General features: G+C 40.5%; 1 protein-coding gene across 2 annotated transcripts in view; it reads left to right on the top strand.

The window, feature by feature from the left end:
* The window catches only part of NKAIN3 (sodium/potassium transporting ATPase interacting 3), a 558,181-nt gene that overhangs the window by 289,952 nt on the left and 243,797 nt on the right, over window positions 1-24,432 (top strand). For both annotated transcript variants that reach the window (XM_047783861.1, XM_047783860.1), the window contains exons 2-3: window positions 675-812; window positions 10,162-10,242. In XM_047783861.1, coding sequence (XP_047639817.1) covers window positions 675-812; window positions 10,162-10,242 — 219 coding nt within the window. The remainder of the gene's footprint in view (window positions 1-674; window positions 813-10,161; window positions 10,243-24,432) is intronic.

Below are 24,432 nucleotides of genomic sequence, written 5' to 3'. Positions count from 1 at the left end.
TCAGTAAAATATGATTCAAAGGAACTATGTCACTCTAGTTTTAGTAAATAAATAAGCTTATTTTGAAAAAGTGCTTGATCAGTATCATTGATGTAAATAAATAAGCCCAAAGTAAATAAATAAGTAAGCTTCATTTTGAAAAAGTGGTTAGTCATTATCATCAATGGCAATTTAAAGAAAGGAAGGAAAATAACGGGATTTGATCATTCACATTTCACACAGGAAGGCAGAGATGGGTAGTTTTTTATTGTTGTTTTTCCAAAATGATAGTAGTCCTAGCATTGCAGGCCTGGAGTTACTGTTCCAAGTATGTTATACTAAGTGAATCATTGTGCTAAAAATACTGCTTAGTTAATACCATAAAATATGGTATCAGGAAGTTTCTGCCAAGATTTGCTGCTAGAGGAAATGATTTCAGGAGTCTATCACCAGCTCTCTAGATAGGTTTCAAAGATACTTATCCTTGAAGTCATACCACTCCCCATTATCTCAGTGTATTTTCTGAGAGAAGTTGCATCAAATAGTACATGCAGTGGGTATCACAGTCTTAACGAAGGTGATGTCCATCGGTGTGACTGACATTGGCTATGCAGCCTTCTCCAGCTATGAAACCAGGATGGAAATGGCCTGGTGTGCTCAGCTTAGATGCTCATGAACTCTCTGCTTCGTTGCAGCTCTCAGCACTAGAGAGGCAGATCTTTGACTTCCTTGGCTTCCAGTGGGCGCCCATTCTTGGAAATTTTCTACATATAATCGTCGTCATCCTGGGCTTGTTTGGAACCATTCAGTACAGACCTCGATATATTGTGGTGGTAAGTCTTCTTTCTACCGTGTCTTTTCATATCAACACTGCACAAGTGTTATGAGAAGAAGAAAACCAGTTGTTCCCTTTGATACAATGTGATGTTGCTGTTCTAGCCTTTATTTCTGAATTCTCTCAGGAGATGACTGTGGGAAAGAAGACTCAGTGAATGTTTACAAGGAAAGCAAAGCAACATGATTGTAGGCGTGAGAAGCACAGTGTAGTTGAAATCCAGTTTCACAAGGAAATTTAAAATGGTGTTTAGATAGAATAGAAGGATTAGCTGTGAGCTTCATGGTAGATCAGATGTAAATGTGCATTACTTATCATTTTAATAATGCAAATCACTAAAAAGCGAACCTGGGAGTTCCCGTTGTGGAGCAGCGGAAACAAAACCGACTAGGAGCCATGAGGTTGCAGGTTCGATCCTTGCAGTGGGTTAAGGATCTAGCGTTGCCATGAGCTGTGGTTAGGTTGCAGACATGGTTCAGATCTGGCGTTGCATGACTGTGATGTAGGGTGGCAGCTGTAGCTCCAATTCAACCCCCAGCCTAGGAACCTCCATATGCCGCAAGTGTAGCCCTAAAAAAAAAACCAAAAAAAAAGCAAACCTATGTAGCCATAACTCTTTACCAAATGAGAGTGATAATATAATTTAATTAGAAGTGATTTAGGACTTTACAAAAGCATATGCTGAAGGTTATTTAGTACTTACCATTAATCTGTTGCCTACTATATATTACTGAACATTTCTCGATTTTATTAAGATAAATTTGAAACATAAATCCATACCCCAAACCATGACATACGTGGTCAGCACACCCTCCATTGCAGGAAAATTCTGTAAAGCATATGCTGTGCTCCTCATTGACACAAAGTTATGGCCAGTAACTAGTTTTCTTTTCTGTTAAAAGGAGGGAATATTTGAGGCTACATGTATAAGGAGGTTGTGAGAAACACCAAGCATATATAAGGAATTGAAATTAAGAGTGACATACTCTAAAATGCTCATTGAACTTGAATAAATATACAGGGTTCAGTAGAACTTGTGAGTGTTTTCTTGCAATGCAATGACTGCCTCACTAGAAGAAAATTATCGACTTAAAATATGCTACTTTTCTGTTTTGATTTAATCCAGTCACATAGAAAAGAATAAAGTTATAATTTTTTCTGAAAATGCATCCATTCTCTATTTTGGATCTCGAAATTGGCTTTTTGGTATCTTTCATCCTCTCACACAGAGGAAAAAATAACTAACCCACAGCACACACTTTGCCCTTAAACTCGCTGCCCCCAGGGACATGGGAGCATTTATGTCCCCCAGCTGACCACGGGGGCTTAACAATTCCTGCTTTACTGCTCTTCTCTAAAGATTGCCTCTGCTAAGCCACTGTACAGTCTCCTCGAAAGGGGCTTCACAGAGTTGATCTTTCAGCCTAAGAGACTTTGATCTGCATAATAGCAAGCTATCGTTGGATTCTGTGTTCCAGTTTGTTGCTCTGAATGCAGAGAACGTTTACTGACTATAGAGTTTTCCTTGTATGCTGTGTTCTGCTGAAGCACAAAGTGCCAGGAGGTTGAGAAGCCAGGGGCTTCTGTGTGATGGAGCTGTTGGTGCCCGTTAATGATATTTCTATTCCTGTCGCTTTCACCCTCTACATGTTGCACCTTCTTCACGCACCCCTGCCTCGGACGAGGCTTCTGCAGTCTTCTTCCTGCACATGGACTTCCCGCTTGCTTTCAGCCTCCTCTCCGCCAGTCTGTCCTTTGCACTTTTTCTAAATCACTTCAAAACCCTTCACTAACTCTTAACAGGATAAAATCTAAGAATATTCTTGGCTGCCCCACCTGACCCAAGTGGAGTCTCACAATTCCTCCTTCCTTCTTTCCTCTTCCTTCCTTGTATCCTTCCTTCCTTCTCCCCTCCTCTCTCCCTTCTTCCCTTATTTCATTTTCCTTAACTTCCTTCCCTCCATTTCTCTTAGACTTATTCTTTCCAGCCCTATGTATTGGGTTTCTGCTGTTTATCTGGTATTATGTTCAGTGCGGGGCACACGGATGAGCAAATACACCTGTATTTTCTTCCCTTCAGGCACTTACCCTACAGTCTAGTGAGGGCAAGTGGCTTTTATCATGTAATCGTCCACTTAACTGTTAAGGGGTAACTGTCACAAGTCCTGAAAAGGAGCACCCTGTGCCAGGAGATGCATGTCGGGAGATCCACCTGCCCTGCAGTGTGAGTGAGAGTTCACTGGAGTGGAGGGGACTGAAGGGGGTTCTGGGCAGGAAGCACCAAAGGGCACACAGTAGGACATCAAGAGCAGTAGCTTCCACTCCCTCATTACACGTCCACTGCAGACCTGCTCTTCTGTGCCAGGGCTGGAGAAATAGCAACCAGTGTGCCTTACGGACCCCTGCTCTCCGGGAGCCCATTGCGTAAGGAGTGAGAAGGGGCAGGCTCCTGGGCCGTCTGGAGGTGAGGAGATGGCTGGGAAAGAGGACTGGGTGTGGGAGGCAGCGACAGGCAGAGGCCTGGGGAGAGCATAGCCAGCTTCACAGACGGAGATGTGGAAGAGCAGAGTTGTGCACTGCAGCCTGTGGGCCGTCCCTCACCTGCTGCTCCCTCTCCCTCCCTCCCTCTCTCTTTCTCTCTCTCCCTCTCTCTCCATCTCTCTCTCCCTCTCTGTTTCTTTCTGTGTGTGTCTCTCTCTCCCTCTCTCTGTCTCTGTCTCTCCCTTCCTCCCTCTTTCTCTCTCCCTCTGTCTCTCTCTTCCTCCCTCTGTCTCTCTCTGTCTCTCTCTGCCTCCCCCTTCATGTCTCTCTCTCCCTCTGTCTCTGTCTCTCTCTCCCTCCCTCTCTCTCCTTCTCTCTCTGTGTGTGTCTCTCTCTCCCCCATGTCTCTTTCTCCCTCTCTCTCTCTTTTCTCTTCCTCTCTTTCTGTTTCTCTGTGTGTCTCTATCTCTCTCTCCCTCTCTGTGTGTCTCTCTCTCCTTCCCTCTTTCTCTGTCTCCCTCCCTCTCTCTGTCTCTCTCCCCCTCTTTGTCTCTCTCTACCTCTCTCTGTTTCTCTCTGTGTGTCTCTATCTCTCTCTCTCCTTCTCCCCCCTCTCTATGTCTCTCCCTCCCTCTCTCCCTATCTTTGTGTGTGTGTGTGTCTCCCTCCCTCTCTCTTTCTGTCTCTCTCTCTCTCATAGCCTCACCTGGTATTTGCGCCCCAGTGCCAGCAGCGGGCTCTCAGTCCCCCACGCTCACTTCCTTCCATGCACTTTAGCAGTTAATCACTGCCTGCTCCTTTGCCCCTGTGTCTTGAGTGCATTTCATAATCTGTTTCCGTTTATGGCTACCCTACTAGGGAAAGAGTTCCTTGCGAACACAAGTGTCACAGGTGCTCCTGTAAACACCTACTTGTTGCCTTCCCATCCGGTTCCCTGGCGGATCCTGCAGTCCTCTCCCGACAGGCCCTGTCACTTCCTCCTCTGATTTTGGTCCCTCACTTCCTTCTCCCCCTTCTCCTCCTGTGTGTAGAAGGAGGCAGATTCAGGTCTTTCCAAATCTTCAAAGTGTCTGCAAGACAGTCTCCGTTTTTGAGTTTTTGCTCATCTTGATGTGTCCTCGATGCATATGCCAATCAGATCACTGTCATTTTATTTGCTGCCTCATTCGAGACCCCCTCCAGGAAGGGGAGAGCAGGAAAGGTCTCCACACCAGCCTGTCATTTGGTTTAATCTTCACAAATGTCCTCTGAGTAGGTATTAGCCTCCCTGACTTTACAGACAAGGAAAGGTTGGGGAGCTCGCCCAAGGAACCTGGAGAATGAGTAAGTGGCAGAAGTGGGTGATAGTGTTGGGTTTATGGAGTTGCTTTATCAATCTGCTGGTTGCTTCCACCATCAGATTCCAGAGGATATGGTGCCATTATCCGTAAAAGATTTGATGTTGGAAATGATCGTCCCCTACCCCTCAGCAGATCAGAGAACAGTGTTCACCTGTGTGGGATTCCAGATGAACTCTGATTCTAGCATGTCTATTAGGGATAAATGCCTGAAGAATCACTAATCAATGAATATGGGAAATCTGTTCACAAAGGGGGCCCTTAAGGGGAAGATTAACAAGGGTGCCTTCTTAACAGGGAGGTGGCTACTCCATGTTAACCTTATCACATCACAAGGAGCTCATCCTTAAGTTGTTTTCATGAAGGCTTTGGTTTGAAGCCACAGTTGATGGCCTGGAATTAATTCTGGTATGAAAAAGCCTGAAAATGAGTGTGACCTCTGTCACATTCATCAAGGGGTGCTTCAAAAGCACCCACTTCTCAACAGCAGTGAGAGGAGACCTTGGTCCAAAATCCATACGACTTGAGTGGAGAAAGGCCTTTTTGATAGCAGGAGAGTTTTCTCTCAAACTTGCCTGTGGCATTCATAGCACTGTCCCCCATTATGGCTGAAACTGTCACCAGTAATGCCAGTTAAATTTCATCTATTGCAAACTCAGAGACATTTTGGACACCAAAACATAGAGGGTAAGGCCCTGCCATTTCTTGCATCAGTTTATCACATCTGATAAACTGATAAGACTTATCACCCTTATGAAAACAGTGAAGGTAAAGGACCACACAGGGCAAGCCCTCCAGTGGCCATAGGCAAACTTCAAATTCCTTAGAGTGGAAATCAAAGCTTATAAAAACCGCTCTTTACGTAGCTCTCTTGCACCCCTGCCCTTCCCACCTTCCCACCTGCCGGCCATGCTGGATGATTTATTTGCTGTTTCTTTGCCTCCTCAGTTTGCAGTCTCTGTACCTTCTGCCTAGAACACCCCGTTCTCTAATAACTCTTAATAACTCTTCAGCAGAAGGCTCACCTTCAAGAGTCCTTCCCTGACCACTCCACTCCAGGATAAGTGCTCCTCCCTCTCTGTCCCCTTAGATCCGGTTGACTCCATCCTGTCTCCTTACAGTTGCCATCCGTGCTTCGAGGAGCATCCACCCTCATCAGCAGTGCCCTCCAGGAAGGCAGCAGTGCCCCTCCATTGCTGTATTCTAAGTTATCCTGCTAGATGTGGGCCTTTAAAGATGCCTAATACTTGAATGAATATATAATAAATGAATGAAAAGTTCCTGGATGAAATGAATTTACTGGACGGACTAGGCAGTGATTTTTTATCTTAGAACATGGCAGCAATAGTTCAGCAAAAGAAGCTGGTCTTACTGCCTTGCTTATCTCAATCTGAACTCCAAGATTTGTATGATAAAACGATAAGCCTGTACCTAACATTAGCTGCCTTACTCCTCAACTTATTTTTTCTACCAAATAGAATGCTGTGGGCCCCTGCCAGTAATTGAGGAGGTCCCATTGCAAAGACTATTAGAAAAAAAATCACCCAAATCACAAAAATGAAAGAGCAGTAATATACACATATGAATGAATGAATGGCCTTCCTGGCAATTGGAAAACAAGCAAGCTCAGGAAGTAAAAATAATTTATGTTATGGACTAATTGCTCAATGAGAAAGTAGACTGGGAGACTTCTGAAGTTCATCTCAATTTAAAAATGCTGAAATATCCTCATAAAACTATGAAATATTCAGGAAGCCACATAGAACACACAAATGTTTTTTCATCTTTATAGACATTGTCTAAGTAAATTTGGATTTAAAATATGTGTACTGAACATAAGCAAAGTTGGAGAGATGAATCAGCTGATAGATTATAGATAGATGATCAGTAAATAGAAGGATAGATAATTACAAAGAATGATATTTTTACTTGGGGAAGTTAAATCTTCTATATAGCAGGTATATCTATATGGCTGTCTGAGCTTATAGGTGTGCTCTGTGATAACCAAAAGGTATTTGTTAAAAATGGAGAGTATTGGAGTTCCCATCATGGCTCAGTGATTAACGAACCCGACTAGTAACCATGATGTTGCAGGTTCAATCCCTGGCCTCGCTCAGTGGGTTAAGGATCTGGTGTTGCTGTGATCTGTGGTGTAGATCGCAGACATGGCTTGGATCCCACATTGTTATGGCTGTGGTGTAGGCCAGCAGCTGTAGCTCTGATTTGACCCCTAGCCTGGGAACCTCCATGTGCCGTGGGTGTGGCCCTAAAAGGACAAAAGACCAAAAAAAAATGCAGAGTATCTCTTTGTTCTTTATTATAGTTTCAGTTGCATTATAGATAAATTAACCCACATCAAAAAGAAGAAAGGGAAGATAGCCAGTCTCTCATACTATATGTTGTTCTAATACTTTCTGCTGAGGCAAATTCCTTTGGATGTGTTATTTGAGTTGCCAGGAATCCTTTCTTTTTATCTCTGTGTACTGCCTTGAGTCTCAGGTGCACACAATGGTATATAGTTTCCATCTCATAACAATCCAAAATTCAATCATACAGGAACTTTGTTCTCCCTAAACCAATGTATTAGGGTAAACACACTTAGGATATTGCTTTAAAAAAAAAAAAACACGATGTTTGTATAATGCATAACACATTAACAGCAAAATACAAAAGAAATCTATCATTCCAAAAACATTTCCAGTTACAGATTATATATGAGTGAAATAAATTTCTGGTAAATTGGAAATTTGGCAAATTGCTCATTTGGTAAACTGACAAATGTGGGAAAGTGTTAACTTGCAAATTAATCTGTATTCCTTTTCCTAAGACCTTTTAAAAGGAAGCCTGTCATTTAATAGTTGGACAAACTGTCCAAGTTCCTATCCCAACCCTGATAGTGACTAGGCAACCTAGTGCTTATCTTTTGCCTTGGTTTTATCGTGATGGTTGAATGACTTGGTCTTGTAAAGTGCTTGGCACAGTACTAGGAAGGTAGAAAGCAGAAGAGTAATAAGTCTTGTTATTGTTAGGAAATTAGGAGCAAACTGTTGGGGTCTGCTCAGCTTGAAAATTTCATCTTTGAGTGTTCAGAGGTGACATCAACAGTACATCTTGGTGGGGGGAGGGAGTGGGATGGACAGGGAGTTTGGGGTGGGTAGATGCAAACTATTACACTTAGAATGGATGGGCAACGGGGTCCCACTGTACAGCACAGGGATCTATATTCAATCATTTGGGATAGAACATGATGGAAGATAGTATGAGAAAAAGAATGTATATATATATGTATGACTGGGTCACTGTGCTGTACAGAAGAAATTGGCACAACATTGTAAATTGACTATGCTTTAATTAAAAAAATAGTACAACTTGGTAGGGATCAGAATATACTTCAATCACTGAGTTCGTGCTGTGATTTTAAATAGGTTTGTTTTATTGTGTATTTTTATAACTATGAGTTGATTTGCTTTTCCAAAAAAGTATGTTCTTAGGTTTGCCATCCTAATAATTAAGAAGCATGTTGTTTTGCAGTTAATTCTGTTCATTTCCTCACTTTAGTCTCGCTTTATGTCCTTTCCCTTAACCTTTTTTTTTATTATTTTTTTGTCTTTTGTCTTTTTAAGGGCCGTACCCACAGCACATGGAGCTTTCCAGGCTAGGGGTCCAATCAGAGCTGTAGCTGCCAGCCTACACCATAGCCACAGCAATGCCAGATCCAAGCTGTGTCTGTGACCTACACCACAGCTCATAGCAAAGCCATATCCTTAACCCACTGAGAGAGGCCAGGGATCGAACCCACAACCTTATGGTTCCTAGTTGGATTCGTTTCCATTGTGCCACGATGGGAACTCCCTCCCTTAACCTTTATCCCTGGCTTTTTTCTCATGACTGAGCAGTCTACACTGCTCTCTCAAACACACCCATAATTAGATCTATTTAAATGAAAAATATCAGACACCAGATGCCATCTTATTAGCAACATCTTTAAAATCTGCTGTGGTTGTTGTGACTTTAGCAGTTTGCCAAACATACACATTGAGAATGTAGCTTAGCTATTTTCACTATTCATGGGGGTACTTTGTGGTTCAGAAAAGTGCATTTCACTCATCTGGTGCGTTTTTTAGAAAATGTCTAAACCCACTCATCCTAGAAGACTACTAACAGAAGGTATTAGCAGGTCAACAATATCTGCTAATACCAGAAGCCTCAATGTATATATTGTAGCTTATGTTAACTTTTTAATGTAGTTTCAAGCTCCTCTAAATTTCCAGTGATTTTGGAGCTTTAACTCATTATTATAAATGTATTCTTTTTAAAGAAAATTATAAATGACGAAGACATAAAATGTAAATTGAGTTTTAGAAAAAAGTTAAAAAGCTTCTCATCAGGTTTCTAATAAGAACGTGGCTATTTTATGCAGTGTTTAAAATTCATAAGTCTATTATTTGGCACAGCATTGAATAGCTAATAAATTATTTCAATATTTATTGTCATTTAACAATTGCTAATAAGTTATTTCAACATTTATCTTCATTTAACAATGGGAAGCAATAATTTAATTAGTATGCCTATTTAAGAAGCTAAACATTCATGGATTTTTGTAGTAAAATAAAATGAATGAGCAAACCATTGTATTTGGTCTGTTAATTGTGCTGTCGTGGTGCGTTCCCTCCTCAGCCATCAAGCTGTTCTTTGTGTCAGATTTCCAGACCTCAGTGTCTTTGTCTGCATAAGAAAGTGGGTGGATGAATTGAGCCCTATGACCCTCTCCATTGATGAGTCTTGACCTTAATTCAGTCTAATATTCTTGGGGAAGGCATTTTCTAATACATAAGACATTAATAAAGCCCCTTAATCAGTAAGGCCAGCATGCTTAGAGTTCGTAGCATGTAATTGGAAGGTAGTTTCCCATCACGGAAGTATGTTGCCTCCTTGCTCATTCTTAATCCTACTTATTAATTTCTGTGCTTTCAAAAAATATTTTCCATGATCATATATTATCCTATAATTATATTAAGGGCATATGCTCTACTCTTAATGAAATAGTCCAACAGTTGAAAGTTTGTTAATTTTACTCCACTCCATTTTCAAACATGATCCTCATTTGGGGAAATGGAAGTGAAGGGTTTTGACTAACATCCCAGAAAAGTGACGATTTGATATTCTGACTAAAAGATAGCTAGATAGCTAGATAGACAGCTCACAGAAAATTTGCATAATTGTGTTCCTTGGAAAAGCTAGTAGTCAGAAAACAAATCAAATCAGGACTTGGATTTAACTTGTATCTGCAAGCCAGCAAAGCACTTTAAAAATAAATCTAGTTTTACTGGCATCTACCGAAAGCAGTAGAAACTATTGGATTTTTAATTTCTAGAGCTCTTAAGGAACCTGATAAGGAACACTCTTTTCTGAAGAGTCTGTTGCTTCCCAGAAGACAGACTTATTGACATTTGTATTATTGATTTATTTAGTATACATGTCTTTCATCTCCACATTTTTCTCTTTCTCCCCCTTCCCCTTTCTCTCCAGTATACAGTATGGACTGCCCTTTGGGTCACCTGGAATGTGTTCATTATCTGCTTCTATTTGGAAGTAGGTGGACTCTCTAAGGTAAGTGTATCGTGCTTTTAAAGTACTCTTTTATAAAGAGTACACTAATAAATCATCCAAGTAAAGTTACAAATGGATACACATATTTCTGTACAGTAATCTAAGCAACAGTACAAATAGAACACTAATCAAAACAAAGCTTGGGTACCATTCAGGAAAGAATGATCTTGGGAGCGTGTTAATACAATGACGCTCCAAAGCAATGGCCCTGTGATTTAGTTAAGCTGTAGTGGAACCCAGTTTCCATTGTATCCCCATGCCCAGTGACCACAGCCCCAAATGTTAAGTGAGAAACGGTTTTGAATATTCTTAGGTTTAAAGTGGGGCAAGGGATTGACTAAGACGTAAATGTAACAAACATGAATAGCAAGTTGCTATCTTTGCTTGAATCTTAATTCTGAAAAAAGAAGTTTGACTGGGAATGAAATTTCTCATTATATGTAAGTAGAGCATATGTCTGCAAACAATCAAGTACATCAGTGTAGTGATTCCTGTTGTGAAATCCTGATCAGAAAAGAGTTGTCTTGATGCGGCGGCATGATACAAATGTTCTTTCTGTCTGTCTAGAACTCATGTCAGCAAAGCACATAATTTTCATTATGACTCTTGTGGAACCATCTTTTGATTACCATCCAAAAGGTAGAGCATCTTGGGTTAAGTCTCTTGTGTTTCCTAAGCATTTTTCTCATGAGGCAGCACAGTTTTCACTTGAAATCATAGAGAGGAAACTGAACAGTATGATTACAAAAAGAATAAAAAGCTGTAATCTATTTTTAGATTTCTTGTTATCAACTTTGTGCAAACTTATTCTATTGTTGTATGATAGTCTCAAATTTTCCTTAAGTAACGGAATGGTCTTCCATTACCATTTGTGATTTTGATCTTAAAAAATTTGCCTTGAGCAGCACAGAGATTTTTAGAATTGTTAGGCTCCACTGGAGTCCGTAAGATAACGAAGAATTTTTGATTCGGCCAAACAGCAAAAAATCCCTGAAGAGTTTTCTCCAGAAATTCCTGAAGTGGTTACTCTTTGTTCTTCACTGCAGTAACTTGGTAATTAGAGCTTGTGAGAGTTCCCGTTGTGGCTCAGCAGTAATAAACCTGACTAGTATCCATAAGGACACAGGTTTGATCCCTGGCTCCACTAAGTGGGTTCAGTGTCTGGCATTGCCGTGAGCTGTGGTATAGGTTGAAGACACGACTAGGATCTGGCATTGCTATGGCTGTGGTATAGGCCAGCAGTTGTAGCTCCACTTCAATGCGAGCCTGAGAACTACCATATGTTGCAGATGCAACCCTAAAAAGGAAAAAAAAATTAGAACTTGTCATCATTTTCTCACATTGGCAAGTATAGTCAGGAACCAGAAATGACATTTCTAATTTTGAGTTCCATACAACACCAACATCTACCTTTAACGTTTGTGCTTTCAATCATATTTCACCACTCATTTCTAAGAAAGGGAAAAGTACTAAAATCAGTGCCCAGTTATCATCTGTAACATGCAGATTATAAAGCAATTTTAAAGTGCAAATTTTGTGAATAAAATAATTGTGAATAATAAGCCTAACATTTTTCAACTCATTGCATTTTGTATCTCATGATTTGAATGGTCATTTTAAATCATATTTTTAATTCCCTGGGTGGAAAATCATCTTTTATTTCCTTCATTGTTAATTGATTTGGAATAAATTAGACCAGAGAAAAATTTATGTGGTAGAATTGGCATCCTACTGTGTTGAAAGAAGACAGAATTTCAAATCATAAGTCTTTCATTCAAATCTTTTCTTTAGCACTTATAAGCTCTGGGTCCCAAATCACTGAGCCCCACGGTCTTGGTGAAGAATAAAAACAAACAATCTCCTCCAATAATGATAGCAATTAGTGACTATTTGGTGTTTAGCAATGTTTTGAGCACATCAAATATGGTAACTCAGGTAAGCTTCAACACAATCCTGTGATGTGATTTTTTCTTTTTAAAAAATAAAATAATAATAGTAGTGATTTGTTGCACACAAGGCTTATTTCTGCCTGCTACATACGGTGACCTTTGTGAACCTTTTTTTTTTTTTTTTGGTAACTGCTTTTCTAATATCCATGTGCATGTCAAGGGTTTTTTGGTTGTTTTTTTTTTTTCCTTATTTCTTTGAATTCAAGGTTTTAAAAATGGGTATAATAGCCCTAGTTATTCATTTTATTACTTGTTCAAGTGCCATTGAGCTGTTGACCAAGTACTCTAGATCATTATAAGGATAGATGACTCCAGAATGAGCCTCTTGGATTTTCCAGTGTTCTCGTTCTATTTACTGTTTCAAAGGCTGGTAACATCTTCCTGGGCAGCTGCAGGGAAGCCTCAATTCTAATCTGTAGGAAATTTATTCTCAAAACTAGAGCAGAGTTAGGGAGCCCTGATAAACCCAAGCACCTCTGCTATTTTCCAGGTTGTGCCCCATTTCATAAGCTATTCCTTCTCCGCATGGGCGAGTTTATTTACTATCCAGAGTCCTCCATCTCCCACTAGTTTATGGAGGCATTTCTTGGAATACCCCCCTTGCATATATTAATAGACGCCTCCTTTTACCTTTGTTTTTGCCCCAAATGTCCATTCTAAAATGTTGACTCTTTCTCCCAGAAGGATTAAGATTAATTTCCACAACACCTCTGTGGATCTGGGTTTATTCCAATGACACTTAATAAGAATAACCATTCTTCTGAACTAATAGTACACTTGCCTGGCCATGAGCACTCATATATCTGGCCCATTATGGGGACTTGGTCATGACCTTGAGATTTTCCCTTTGCTGTTATCTGCTCACCACCTCAGCATCATGCTTTTGTCCTGATTCTCCCCAGACTTTCCAGAACTTGAAGGAAACAAATATACTGTTTTAAGGAATGTGGGCATGTATCGTGAAGTTAAGAATAACTGGGCCTGAGTGATCAAAAGTGCCTGCGCTTACATAATCTACTAGAGCCTCAGTTTCCTTTTCTGCAAAACGGGGAAAGCCACAGCACTAATTTTATTGGATTGTTGAAGGAATTCGCTAAGATAATTCATACAAAGAACTTAGGATCTTGGCATACTGTGAGGTTTCAGTAAAACGTGGTTCTTATAATGCCAGTCAGCATCATCATCTTTATTATTATTGAGAAATTAACAGACCTCATGATCCTCATTCTGAAAACCTTTGGGACATATATTTATTACCATGCAAGAGCTATAAAAGGGGGAAAATGTAGGACTGACTGACTTGTTTAAAAAGTATGTAACAGTCCCTTGTGGTAAGACCACAGATCTGCATATTAACTTCACAGCTGTAACGTTCTTAATTAAACTCTTCCCGTCAACATGTAAATAGCGTTTTTGAAATACTTATGCATCTAAATCCTCCTGCAGTCCCTTCTGCTCCCCCTGGGAGGACTTTATGTATCTTTGGAGTCTCTGAGGCTGTTTCTCATGCCACATTTTAAGATCACCGAGGGTACAATTAATAAGTTATTGCTGCTTCTTTGAAAGTTGCAAGACTTGAAGTCATTTTTTCTTCCTAAGGTCCATGCAGAATGTAAATACGAAAATCCAACTCAATAGCTGCAGTTAAAGATACTGAAAGTTATGTCGAGAATTCAAGTTGTACTTGTTTTTAATTGCAAAGGAATTCAGCTGATGTCTTAAGGCATCTTTTTGATGACTCCAAATTCCAAGAACTTGAGGCTACTCTTTCTCCTAAATGACTCTTCCTGAAAGATGTATAGAACTTACACATCAGTAATCCTAGAGAATTTGCAGGGTGTCACATTTTTGTGGAATTCAGACTGTGTGCATTTGTGCATGAGCATAATTTGACATAAAATGGAATGCAAAGAAATTCTCTGAAGATTTACCTTATATTAATCATGAGCTTTGATCCAGGGTCTTCTACAAACTTAGGCAGGAAGCAGGGAGTGCAGCACCCACTAATCCTTCCTCATGCCTCCTCTGCAGACTTCATGTTGCCTTCACACAGAAGGAGAACTACCTCCATCTGTTTCTCTAGGTCATGTTTTAAGGACATCGCTTTTTCCACAGGACTTGATTTGTGGGTATTTTGATTCTTAAAGCAAGTTACGCCATTTCCCCAGATGGCAGTAATAGCACTTTCTTGTCCTCTTGTGACTTAAATCGTCACCATTCATTCATGAGGGTCCTCTTCTCTTGTGAGTTTCTTTGGGTGACTACTTCTGGGCAGCCTGGCAGGGTCAGTGAGATCATTCTTCTTTTTCAAGGCTCGTTCTTATTACCTCGCCTGAATTGTCCCTTCGTACTTATTCTCTTTCTTGATGAAGATTCATTTTCCTTCAAGGTTGGAGTCTTCCACAGTGGCTCTGGACAAGCACTTTCAAGTAGGAAACTTTTAGATCATCAGTTCTGAGTTCTGTATAGGAGGAATTGCATAGGAAATGGAGCCTCTAGTCCCTTCAGCAGCTTACCATCCATTCACTATTTCTAATAAACATTCTAAATTTTTTTTTTGTCTTTTTAGGGCCATACCTGCAGCATATGGAAATTCCCAGGCTAAGGGTTGAATCTGAGCTGCAGCTGCCAGCCTGCGCCACAGCCACAGCAAGTGGGATCTGAGCCACGTCTGTGACCTACACCACAGCTCATGGCAACGCTGGATCCTTAACCTGCTGATCATGGCCAGGGATCGAACCAGCAACTTCATGGATATTAGTTGGGTTCATTACCACTGAGCCACAATGGGAACTCCCTCTTTTTATATCTCAAAGAGTTCCTTCTCTGTGGGCCATTTCAAACTAAATCAGGGATGTATATTTCTTTATTTTAATAAATAAAACTTACTGAATCTAATGATGGGTATTCAGCTTACATTTATCCTTTCCTTTTGATGGTTTCTTCCTTCTTGGGCATTTTTCAAAAAAATCTTGAAATGTGATGTTTATGGAGCGCTGAAGCTTGGATACAAAATATCTTTATTTGAGAATAATGTATCACCAAATGACATTGGAATAGCATCCAAGAAGCCCAGCAAAACTACACCTACTTTTGAAACTACAGGGATGATATCTTACGTATTGTATCGTGAGGTAGACAGCATATCTGTGTAAATCAGACTCTTTGGAAAAGTACATAAACTTTCAGTTCACTAGAATAACAAAATATTTCTGGTTACGAAATAATATACTAGTATATATTTTTCCTGCTGTCCTAAAAGAATGTTTTCGTCTGTAGTATTGACTGAGGGGAAGTGGGGGATGGAAGTGGTGGTGGACATCAATTTGGTTATTAAAAATGTATAAAGGAAGAACCATGACAATAAGTTTCTGGGAATTAAATCGAAATGAGACCCCCAAACTTGGAAATGTTTTTTTGTTTGTTTGTTTCCTACGCGGTCCTTTTACAAAGCGATGCAATTATATTCTTTTTAAAAAATAGCAAAGCAACATAACTATAGTTATGCATTTCTTATTCCAAGGGACTTAAACAATACTTTTTCCTTTGCCCTGGGTCTAAGTGAACATAATTTCTGAAAATAACATCTTCAGTGTCCTTTGTGTGGTACGATAATTGTTTCCCATAGCTTCTTTTTCACAGTAAAGAAAATTATAAGCATGTTTAAACTCAGTATTATATTTTTCATAGATTTCATCAAATACAAATATTTTGAAAATTTTTGCTCAAAAAATCCAATTTTCCGCTACGTTATAGTCCAGTGACATATAGAAACCACAATAAACTAAGTAATTGCTGCAGCCTGGGTAGTGTTAGGAGTTTTTAATCACAAGTTTGTGTGGTAATCTCATGCCCTTCTGTAAAGATTCAAGCAGTTTTTTCTAAAGAGCGGATGAATCTATGAATATATGAATCTATCAAGAGTAGCTTTATTTATTGCTGTAGAATGAGGCTCACTGTATTGAACAAAGCCTAATCAAATATCATTGAATAACTAGGTTATTGTCTCAACTCTTTGGATTATAATCATCAAATGGTTTTATTTCTTTGAATAAACTCTCTCCCAGCTATTTTGTCGGAAACCCTATTCCCACTCATTACATTATGTAACAGATTCTGTAACAAATTTGTCATTAAAAATTAGTCTCCTGGGAGTTTTTATGGCTCAGCAGGTTAAGAATCCAACTAGTATCCATGAGGATGCAGGCTGGATCCCTGGCCTCGCTCTGTGGGTTAAGGATCCAGCGTTGCCCTGAGCTGTGGTGTAGGTTGCAGGCATGGCTTGGATCTGGCATTGCTGTGACTGTGGCATAGGCGGGCAGCTGCAGCTCTGATTCATCCGCCCCGCCACCAGCCTGGAAACTTCCATTATACTACAGGTGCAACCACAAAAAGAAAAAAAAATTAGTCCTCTGCCTGATAAAGCTGTTCTCCCCTCACCAAAGTTGAGCGTGCTTAAGGGCTTTCCTCTCTTCTCTTGACCCCACTGCTCGGGGAGAAGAGACAGGAAATAGTCATCTTTCTATGGCAGCCTTGAGCTGATGACAAAGTTTGCAGGGATTCTGACCTCACCCTGTCCATAATCTTTTCCCGCCACTGCTGATGTGAAAATCCCCAAACTGGCTAATTCTCCCATTATATTCGTTAAAACAATATTTATCTTTCATAAATCTCTATTCCAGTAGATGTAAGTTTGTGAAGCCTCTGGTTACGTATCATTAAGCTATTCTCAGTTGGAATGTGGCTACTGAATTTCCATGTAAGCATTTTTTTTTCAAAAAAGAACTTTGGATTCTGCAGAGTAACCACACTTACAGCTGATATTCAAAGGCTTTGCTGTGTATTTTAAAGGCAGTTTAAAGATGCTACTGAAAAATTTCGGATGCAGTTGGTTGAATATAAGGTCATTTCAAAACAATGTGTAGAACAAATAGAACATGAGTAAATGTCATTAAGATTTTGGATTTTCCTCTGATGTTAATTAGTTTGTTCCGAAGACACAATCTCTTTGCTGTGAAGTGTCAATTAAAGAGTATGGTCTTGGCGGAGAAGAATTTCAGGTGACATTTACAATGGTTCATAAGATTATAAAAGGGAGCCTGATAAATGCATTTAGTTGTGTTCATTTACTCTTTTAAAGCTGGAATAACAGCATATATCACTGCCTGTCCTTATAAAATAAAAGAGCAGCACGCAGTCAAATTATAACTGATGAGAATTAAGCTGAAGGGCCCGATAGGATCAGAGAAGCCTAGGGGAGCAGTTACTCAACGACTACTCTCAGATGAAGGCAAACACATGTCATTTAAATGCTTCGTATCAAATTTTCCTATGGAGCCTGTGAGGAAGGAGGAGAGGAATCCCAGATAACCATAATCATTATCTAAAAAGTTCTCTTGGCCCAGAGAAAGTTTCTCTTTGAGCCCCCGGGCTGTGATGGCCCAGAATTACAGGTCTGAAGCTTCAGGCTGATATGGGTTGGAGTGTTGAACATAGACAGCCTGCAAAGTATCTGTTGCAACCCCAGTGCCATACCACCAGCGGCCCCAGCTTGAGAGTTCTGGATCCCTGGCTCAGAAGGGATAAGCTTGAGAATCCAGGGCGAGCAGAATGATGAAGAAATCAGTCAGGTTTACAGGGAAAGATGTGAAACATGGAAATGATTGGCCAGAGGTTTAGCAGCAAGGATGCGAAGGGGAAAAGGAGAGAGGTTTTGCTTTCTCTTGACACAGGGCGCTGCTAAGAGAATGACAGTTCGGAAATCCTTGTAGTGAGACGCCCTTTTCTTGTGAAGCTCCTGACAAATCCTGTCTGCCCAGCAGCAGGGCTGCCTGGGAGGGTGGCCGGGCATGGACTGACCAGGAAAGAGAGTCTGCCAGCACAAGCCATTTCAGCCCCCATGTCCTGTCTGAGGACTGACAGGAAAACAGAGAAAAGGTCCCGGAGCAAAGATGGTCCAGAAGATGAGGCAGAACTGGCTGGTCCCAGACCACTGAATAGTGGCCAGGGTGACAGCATTCAAGGGAGAGGAACACAGGAAGAATCTCAGTGTCCAGGATTCAGGAGGAGCCTGTGTCTCCTCCACCCTTTAAGCCCCCAGCTTCTCTTCCCCCTTTGCCTGTTTACAGACTTAGACATAACAGGAGAAGAACAGCGACCACACCACATCCAGTTGTGTTCCCTGGAATTGTTAGAAGGCTGGTGAAATGGTCAAATCAGCACACCAAAGTGCCAGCGGTCTAGATGCCCTGAACAGTTGGCTTTTTCTCTGGAAACTCTCAGCCTCCTTCAGAAACTAGATGGGTTGTCTCACCATGAAATAACAAATGCCACTGAGAAAACAAAGGAAGGTATTTTAAAAAGTAATTCTACCCTAATCTTGGGGAAGCTTGTCATGGTTCAAGGTCTCTGAGAACTTATTTATGGAATTGGAATATCAGTAGTTCTTAGTTACCTCAAAGTATAGACACTTTGAAAACATGTACTTCTGAGATTCAAATTAGATGGGAAGGGACAGAATTGAATGAAGTGTGGCTCCCTTTTTTAAAAAAGGAAGAATATCCATTTAAATTAATTTCCAAAGGGGAAGTGTAACTCCCTGTGAAAATCATGTTGCTTTCCTGATGTTCTAGGTGTTCAAGCACATCCATCTAATCACTCTTTCATCAAACAAATAGTGGCAGAAGTTTCATTCATTCCCTTTTCCTTCTGGTCCAGAGTGAGAGAAAACTCCACCTGTTTGAGGTAGCAGTTCCACTTCTGGGTATTTACCCAAAGGAAATGAAATCACTGTCTTGAAAAGATGTCTGTACTGCCATGTTCATTGCAGCATTATTTCCAACAGCCAAGACATGGAAACAGCCAGAGTGTCCATCATCAGATGACTAGAGAAAGGAAATGTGATATATTATAGTAATGTCACTCAGGCGCCAAGAAGAAAGAAATCCTGCCATTTGCTGGAACATGGATGGACCTTGAGGGCATTATTTTAAGTGAAATAAGTCAGACAGAGGAAAACTAATGCTACATTTACCCCTTATATATAAAGATAATGAACTAATAGATACAAAGAACAGATTGGTGGATGCCAATGACAGGAGGTGACGGGTGGAGAAAATGGGTGCAGGTAGTCAAAAGTCACAGACTTCCGGTCCTAAGATGAGTAAGTCCTGGGGTACAGCATGATGACTATAGCGAACAATATTGATTGTATATTTGGAAGTTCCTAGAAGAGGAGATCTTAAAAGTTCTTATCACAAAAAGAATTTATAGGAGTTCCCGTCGTGGCGCAGTGGTTAACGAATCCGACTAGGAACCATGAGGTTGCGGGTTCGGTCCCTGCCCTTGCTCAGTGGGTTAACGATCCGGCGTTGCCCTGAGCTGTGGTGTAGGTTGCAGCCGCGGCTCGGATCCCGCGTTGCTGTGGCTCTGGCGTAGGCGGGACACTACAGCTCCGATTGGACCCCTAGCCTGGGAACCTCCATATGCAGCGGGAGCGGCCCAAGAAATAGCAAAAAGACAAAAAAAAAAAAGAATTTATAACCATGTGAGGGGATGGATGTTCATGAAAGCTACTGTGGTAATAATCATTTTCCAGTGTATACATATACAATATTATATGTAAGTTATATCTCAATATAACTGGGGGAACGTGAAAGAAATTTAAGTAAAATCAAGGTGTCAGCAGGCTGTGTTGTTTTCCGGAGGCTCTAGAGGAGAATTCATTTCCTTTCATCTTCCAGCTTCTAGAGGCTCCCCACATACCTTCCTGTCTTCAAAGCCAGCGATGGCAGCCCCAATCCTTCTCAAGCTGCCGTCTCTCTGATTTTCTGCAGCCAGGAAAACGATGTCCACTTTTAAGGACTCAGGTGACTAGATTGGGCCCAACCTGGATCATACAGGCGAATCTCAGCCTATCAAGGTCCTTCACTTTAATCATACGGATAAAGCCCCTTTGCCACCCTAAGGTTCCTCATTCACAGGTTTTGAGGATCAAGACCCAGACGTCTTTTGGGGTCACTCTGCCACCACAGTGGTGGCTGCCGTCTTGGACTATGAGGTGACCTTGAAGATGTCAACCATGCATGAGCAAACTGAATAAAAGGAAAATAGGAGCATGGGACGCTAACTCTGTGGAGCTTTTGTATCCACCCTGAATGGCCCATACAGATTTCTTTCATATTAGAAAATATGTTTGAGCCACCTTGGGGGGCGTGAACTATGCAGATGCAAATAATACCTGCCCAAACCTAGAAAATTCTACAGACAATTGCATTTAGCATTTTCTTGGTTCAAAACACTGTGCCAGGCACTAGGACTGCATCCAGTTCCTGCCCTCATAAAATGTCCCATATCATAGGAAAGACAGACGTTAAGTGAGTAATAACAAGAAGACATAACCAGTGTTATGATAGTGACGGGAAAGGACTCTGATTGCCTAGGACAGGGAACATCTGTCACCAGGACGGCTTCCTAAGGAGGGTGAGGATTATACACACTCAGCACAGAGCAGCGTTACAGTCCCCTCGCTGACCTCAAACACAAATGCTGCTGTGGGACCTACCACCTGCGAGAAAAGCACTTGGACTTGCTAATTTTTTTAACTCCTTGAAATGAATTTTCCTCATTCCACTCAATTCCATCCCACACTCTTTTTCCAGACTCTTCTGGCCAGCATGTATTGAAGAGAGATCTCTGTGGGGTTATGTGCATTAGAGCCAAGGTCACTACCCTTGGAAGGTGGTCCTATAAGGACATACTCTAAGCAAGGGAGCTTTCAAGTTCTCCATCATGACTCCCAGTGGCCTGGAAATATCTGTTTAGGCAGAGCTGGGAGAAAAATCCCAGAGTGCTGGGGGTCCTTTTGCATTAATTTTCCTGAGCATAAATAGACAAATGTGCTCCTCAAATATAAGCCTGTGTCATTGCCCAACTGCACTGTTTAGCTTAGGGCCAGCAACTGATTCAAAAAGTATTTCAAGGGAGGGCAAATAAACTTCCTGCAAAGTCCTCTGTGTGCTGCTGAATGAGAAATGGCACTGGGTTAAGAAGTCTTTTCAGGAGTTCCCATCATGGGTCAATGGTTAAGAAATCTGACTAGGAACCGAGGTTGCAGATTTGATCCCTGGCCTCGCTCAGTGGGTTAAGGATCCAGCCTTGCTGTGAGCTGTGGTGTAGGTCACAGACGAAGCTCAGATCCTGCGTTGCTGTGGCTCTGGCATAGGCCGGAGGCTACAGTTCCAATTAAACCCTAGCCTGGAAACCTCCATATGCCACAGGTGCGGCCCTAGAAAAGACCGAAAAAAAAAAAGTCCTTTCAAAACAAGCACTCTATCTCCACACTTCTTTTAGCAACAAAAATTCAATGTGGTTGCACTGTCTGGAGAGTTGATTTGACCCTATTTCTGGAATAAAGTGACGTGATTTGATGACATCGTTTCCACAGGAACCATCTATGTTTTAGCTTCTACATAGAATTCATCATTCTGTGCTTGTCCTTAATTAGAGAATTAATAGAAAAAGCACTTCCTCTGTGTATTAAGTATCAGGGGGTGTTAAGGCTAGTGTAGGGGTGAGTATGAGAAGATATTCTGCCTAGGTTAGGGCAGTAGAGAATCACAGAAGCTCTGATTGGATAATGAGTCATGCTCAGCCTTAACTAAGATCCTGAAACAATGAGTGTGGTTGTTATTTCCTGTGTACAATTACTCTCATATGCTGAGAACATGGTATGGACTTTGCTTTAGCATAAAAAACAGGCAGGCTACTGGTCCCCGAAATCAATGACAATCAGAAGAGCCTAGACATTGGGTGATTTGATGAATAATTTAAGACTGATTTGTTAACCGTGCAGGAGTGAAGTTAGCCGTGCAGGGAGACACATTGTCAATTGCCAGCAATTTACTATGTTTTTGAAAACCACAGGCAGCAATTTACAGAAAAGATTAGGCCAGTTACTGTACATGGGTGACACTCTCTTGATTTAAGATGTCAATCTGAAAAGCCGTTCACTGACAACTGGAGTTTGGAATGAGGTTATAAAGTTTATGAAGAACTGCTTTTACCTGAGGATGTCTCTCCTTCTGCTCTGGGAGACCTGTGAATCACACCCTCTGCCAGGATTCAACATGCATATGCAAATGAGCACTGTCGGAGAGGGTGGTGCACCTGCTCCAGGAACCCTTAAGCACCTCTGCGTCGCTCTCTGCTCTAATGCTCTTGTCCATGGGAAAGCACGTGATGGGCTTTGTTTCCTGGAGAAGAAATCTTTGTCCATAGATTTAGTCCTCTGCTCTCTAGCTAGGGAATAAACTTTCATCCTATGTCTGGTTTACTTTGCCTTCCTCATAAGAAGCTGATTAAAGGAAAATCCCATTTTTATGAGTGTAATTTCTTTCCACTTCTTTGCCTTATGGGGATTAAGTCAGTAACAATAATTTCTTCATATTTGAATTTGTTTTAAAAAAAATGAAATGAAGCCCCTAGTGGAATTTATTGCCCTTGGGTGTCTGAAGAATGACCTCTATAGGAAGAATATGCGTCAATATAGCATCTCATAATTTAAATATGATAAAGTATAACCTATAATTGATCTTTTTTGGAACTCTACCAAAAAATGGACGTTGGATATATTTTGAAATTTATTCTTGAAGTTTACATTATCAACTTCTCCAAGGATTCCTAGCAAGCTTAAATATTGCAAATCAGAGTTGTAATTGTAATTCCTCTTCTGAAATCATAGATGCAAATAGCAACTATATTTTTTAATGAGTCTACTTTTCTGGATGAGAAACAAGTCACAAGTTCCTGTGTGTACCATTGTCAGTGGTAAATCAGTCTGAAAACTAACACAGATACCTTCTGCTTCCCACTTGTTCTCTCTCTGCCCATTTGACTGAGTCCGTAAACTCCTTTACACATTGATGGCAGCTCTTCTGTTTTCTTTAATCATTTTCCCACATATTGTTTCCAAAAGGAGAAAACAAGATGACCATGTGATAAATTAATCTTTATCTTCTATGTCAAATATTAAAAGCAAAATATAGGATACTAGAAATTTATCATAAAAGCCAAGAGTCAAACTGTTTAATAGCTAGAGATTAGTATTAGGCTACAGCTCTGCCTTTCCCCAGAGGTTATTTTTAAATGTTAAAAAAAAATCAATAAAATTAAAAGTCCATATGAATGGACTACTTTTAAAATACGACCTTAAAGACAGACAGGACTCTTCAGTGGTTCAGCCGACTTACTGTCTTGCCATCTAAGGCAGTAGAAAAACACTCGACAAATGCGTAAGTTTTTAATTACTTACACAATCCTGGCTTTGGTGACTCTGAACAATGAAATCATACAATTTCATTGTTCGTTCTTTGTCTATAACATTGTTTTTGGCCACACACATGGCATGCAGAAGTTCCAGCCCAAAGATCGAATCTGCGCTATAGCTGTGACCCAAGCCACAGCAGTGACAACACGGGATCCTTAACCTGCTGAGCCACCAGCACATAGCATTTTTAATGTAAATATATATATATATATATATATATATATATTTACACACACACACGTACTTTCAGTAGGGAAAAATGTTGACTTATTTAAAGATAGCTGTGTTATAGACAATACAATCAAGGTTTTTATCTGTTTGACTAAAGAATAGATTGGGGTATAATAATGGTGGCAGCTAATAGAATGCCTTGACTGTGAGAGGCTTTCACCATTGTTGAAAACATCAGGAAATGCATTTCCAGGGTCTCAATCGTGATAGGTTTACCCACTAAGGCCCCTTGCTGCTTGGATGGTACTATAATGATTTTGACTTGATCTATTTCTTTACCTTTAGAAACTCTCTACTTTGTTTTTCACTAAATCATCCAAAGCCTCATGTACTTTATTACGAGAACCAAACAGAGAGGTGGTTTATTATTACTTTGCATTTATATTGTGTTTTCCTTCAAGTAGCTCAAGGGGCTTTACAAAACATGACAGCAGTCATCAAAACACTTTGTCAGGCATGTAAGGCGAGAAATAATGCTGGTAAAAATGTGCCAGAGGCATAATGCTTACTGGAGAATGTTCATTTTCTACATATTTTCCAAGAGAGAAACTTTTTGTAAATTTTCTTTTTTTAAAAAAAGCTCCAACTTTCTTAAATATTTTCTTTTCTTGGCTTTGGAATTAGATACTTTCGTGCAGCAAATTCATTGAGCACCTTCTCTGTGCCAGGTATTATTGTAGGCAC

This window comes from Phacochoerus africanus, chromosome 6, assembly GCF_016906955.1.
Source record: "Phacochoerus africanus isolate WHEZ1 chromosome 6, ROS_Pafr_v1, whole genome shotgun sequence".
In the NCBI taxonomy this organism is placed as follows: domain Eukaryota; kingdom Metazoa; phylum Chordata; class Mammalia; order Artiodactyla; family Suidae; genus Phacochoerus; species Phacochoerus africanus.
The sequence above is the reverse complement of the archived record's forward strand: the minus strand, read 5'-3'. Positions and strand labels throughout refer to the sequence as shown.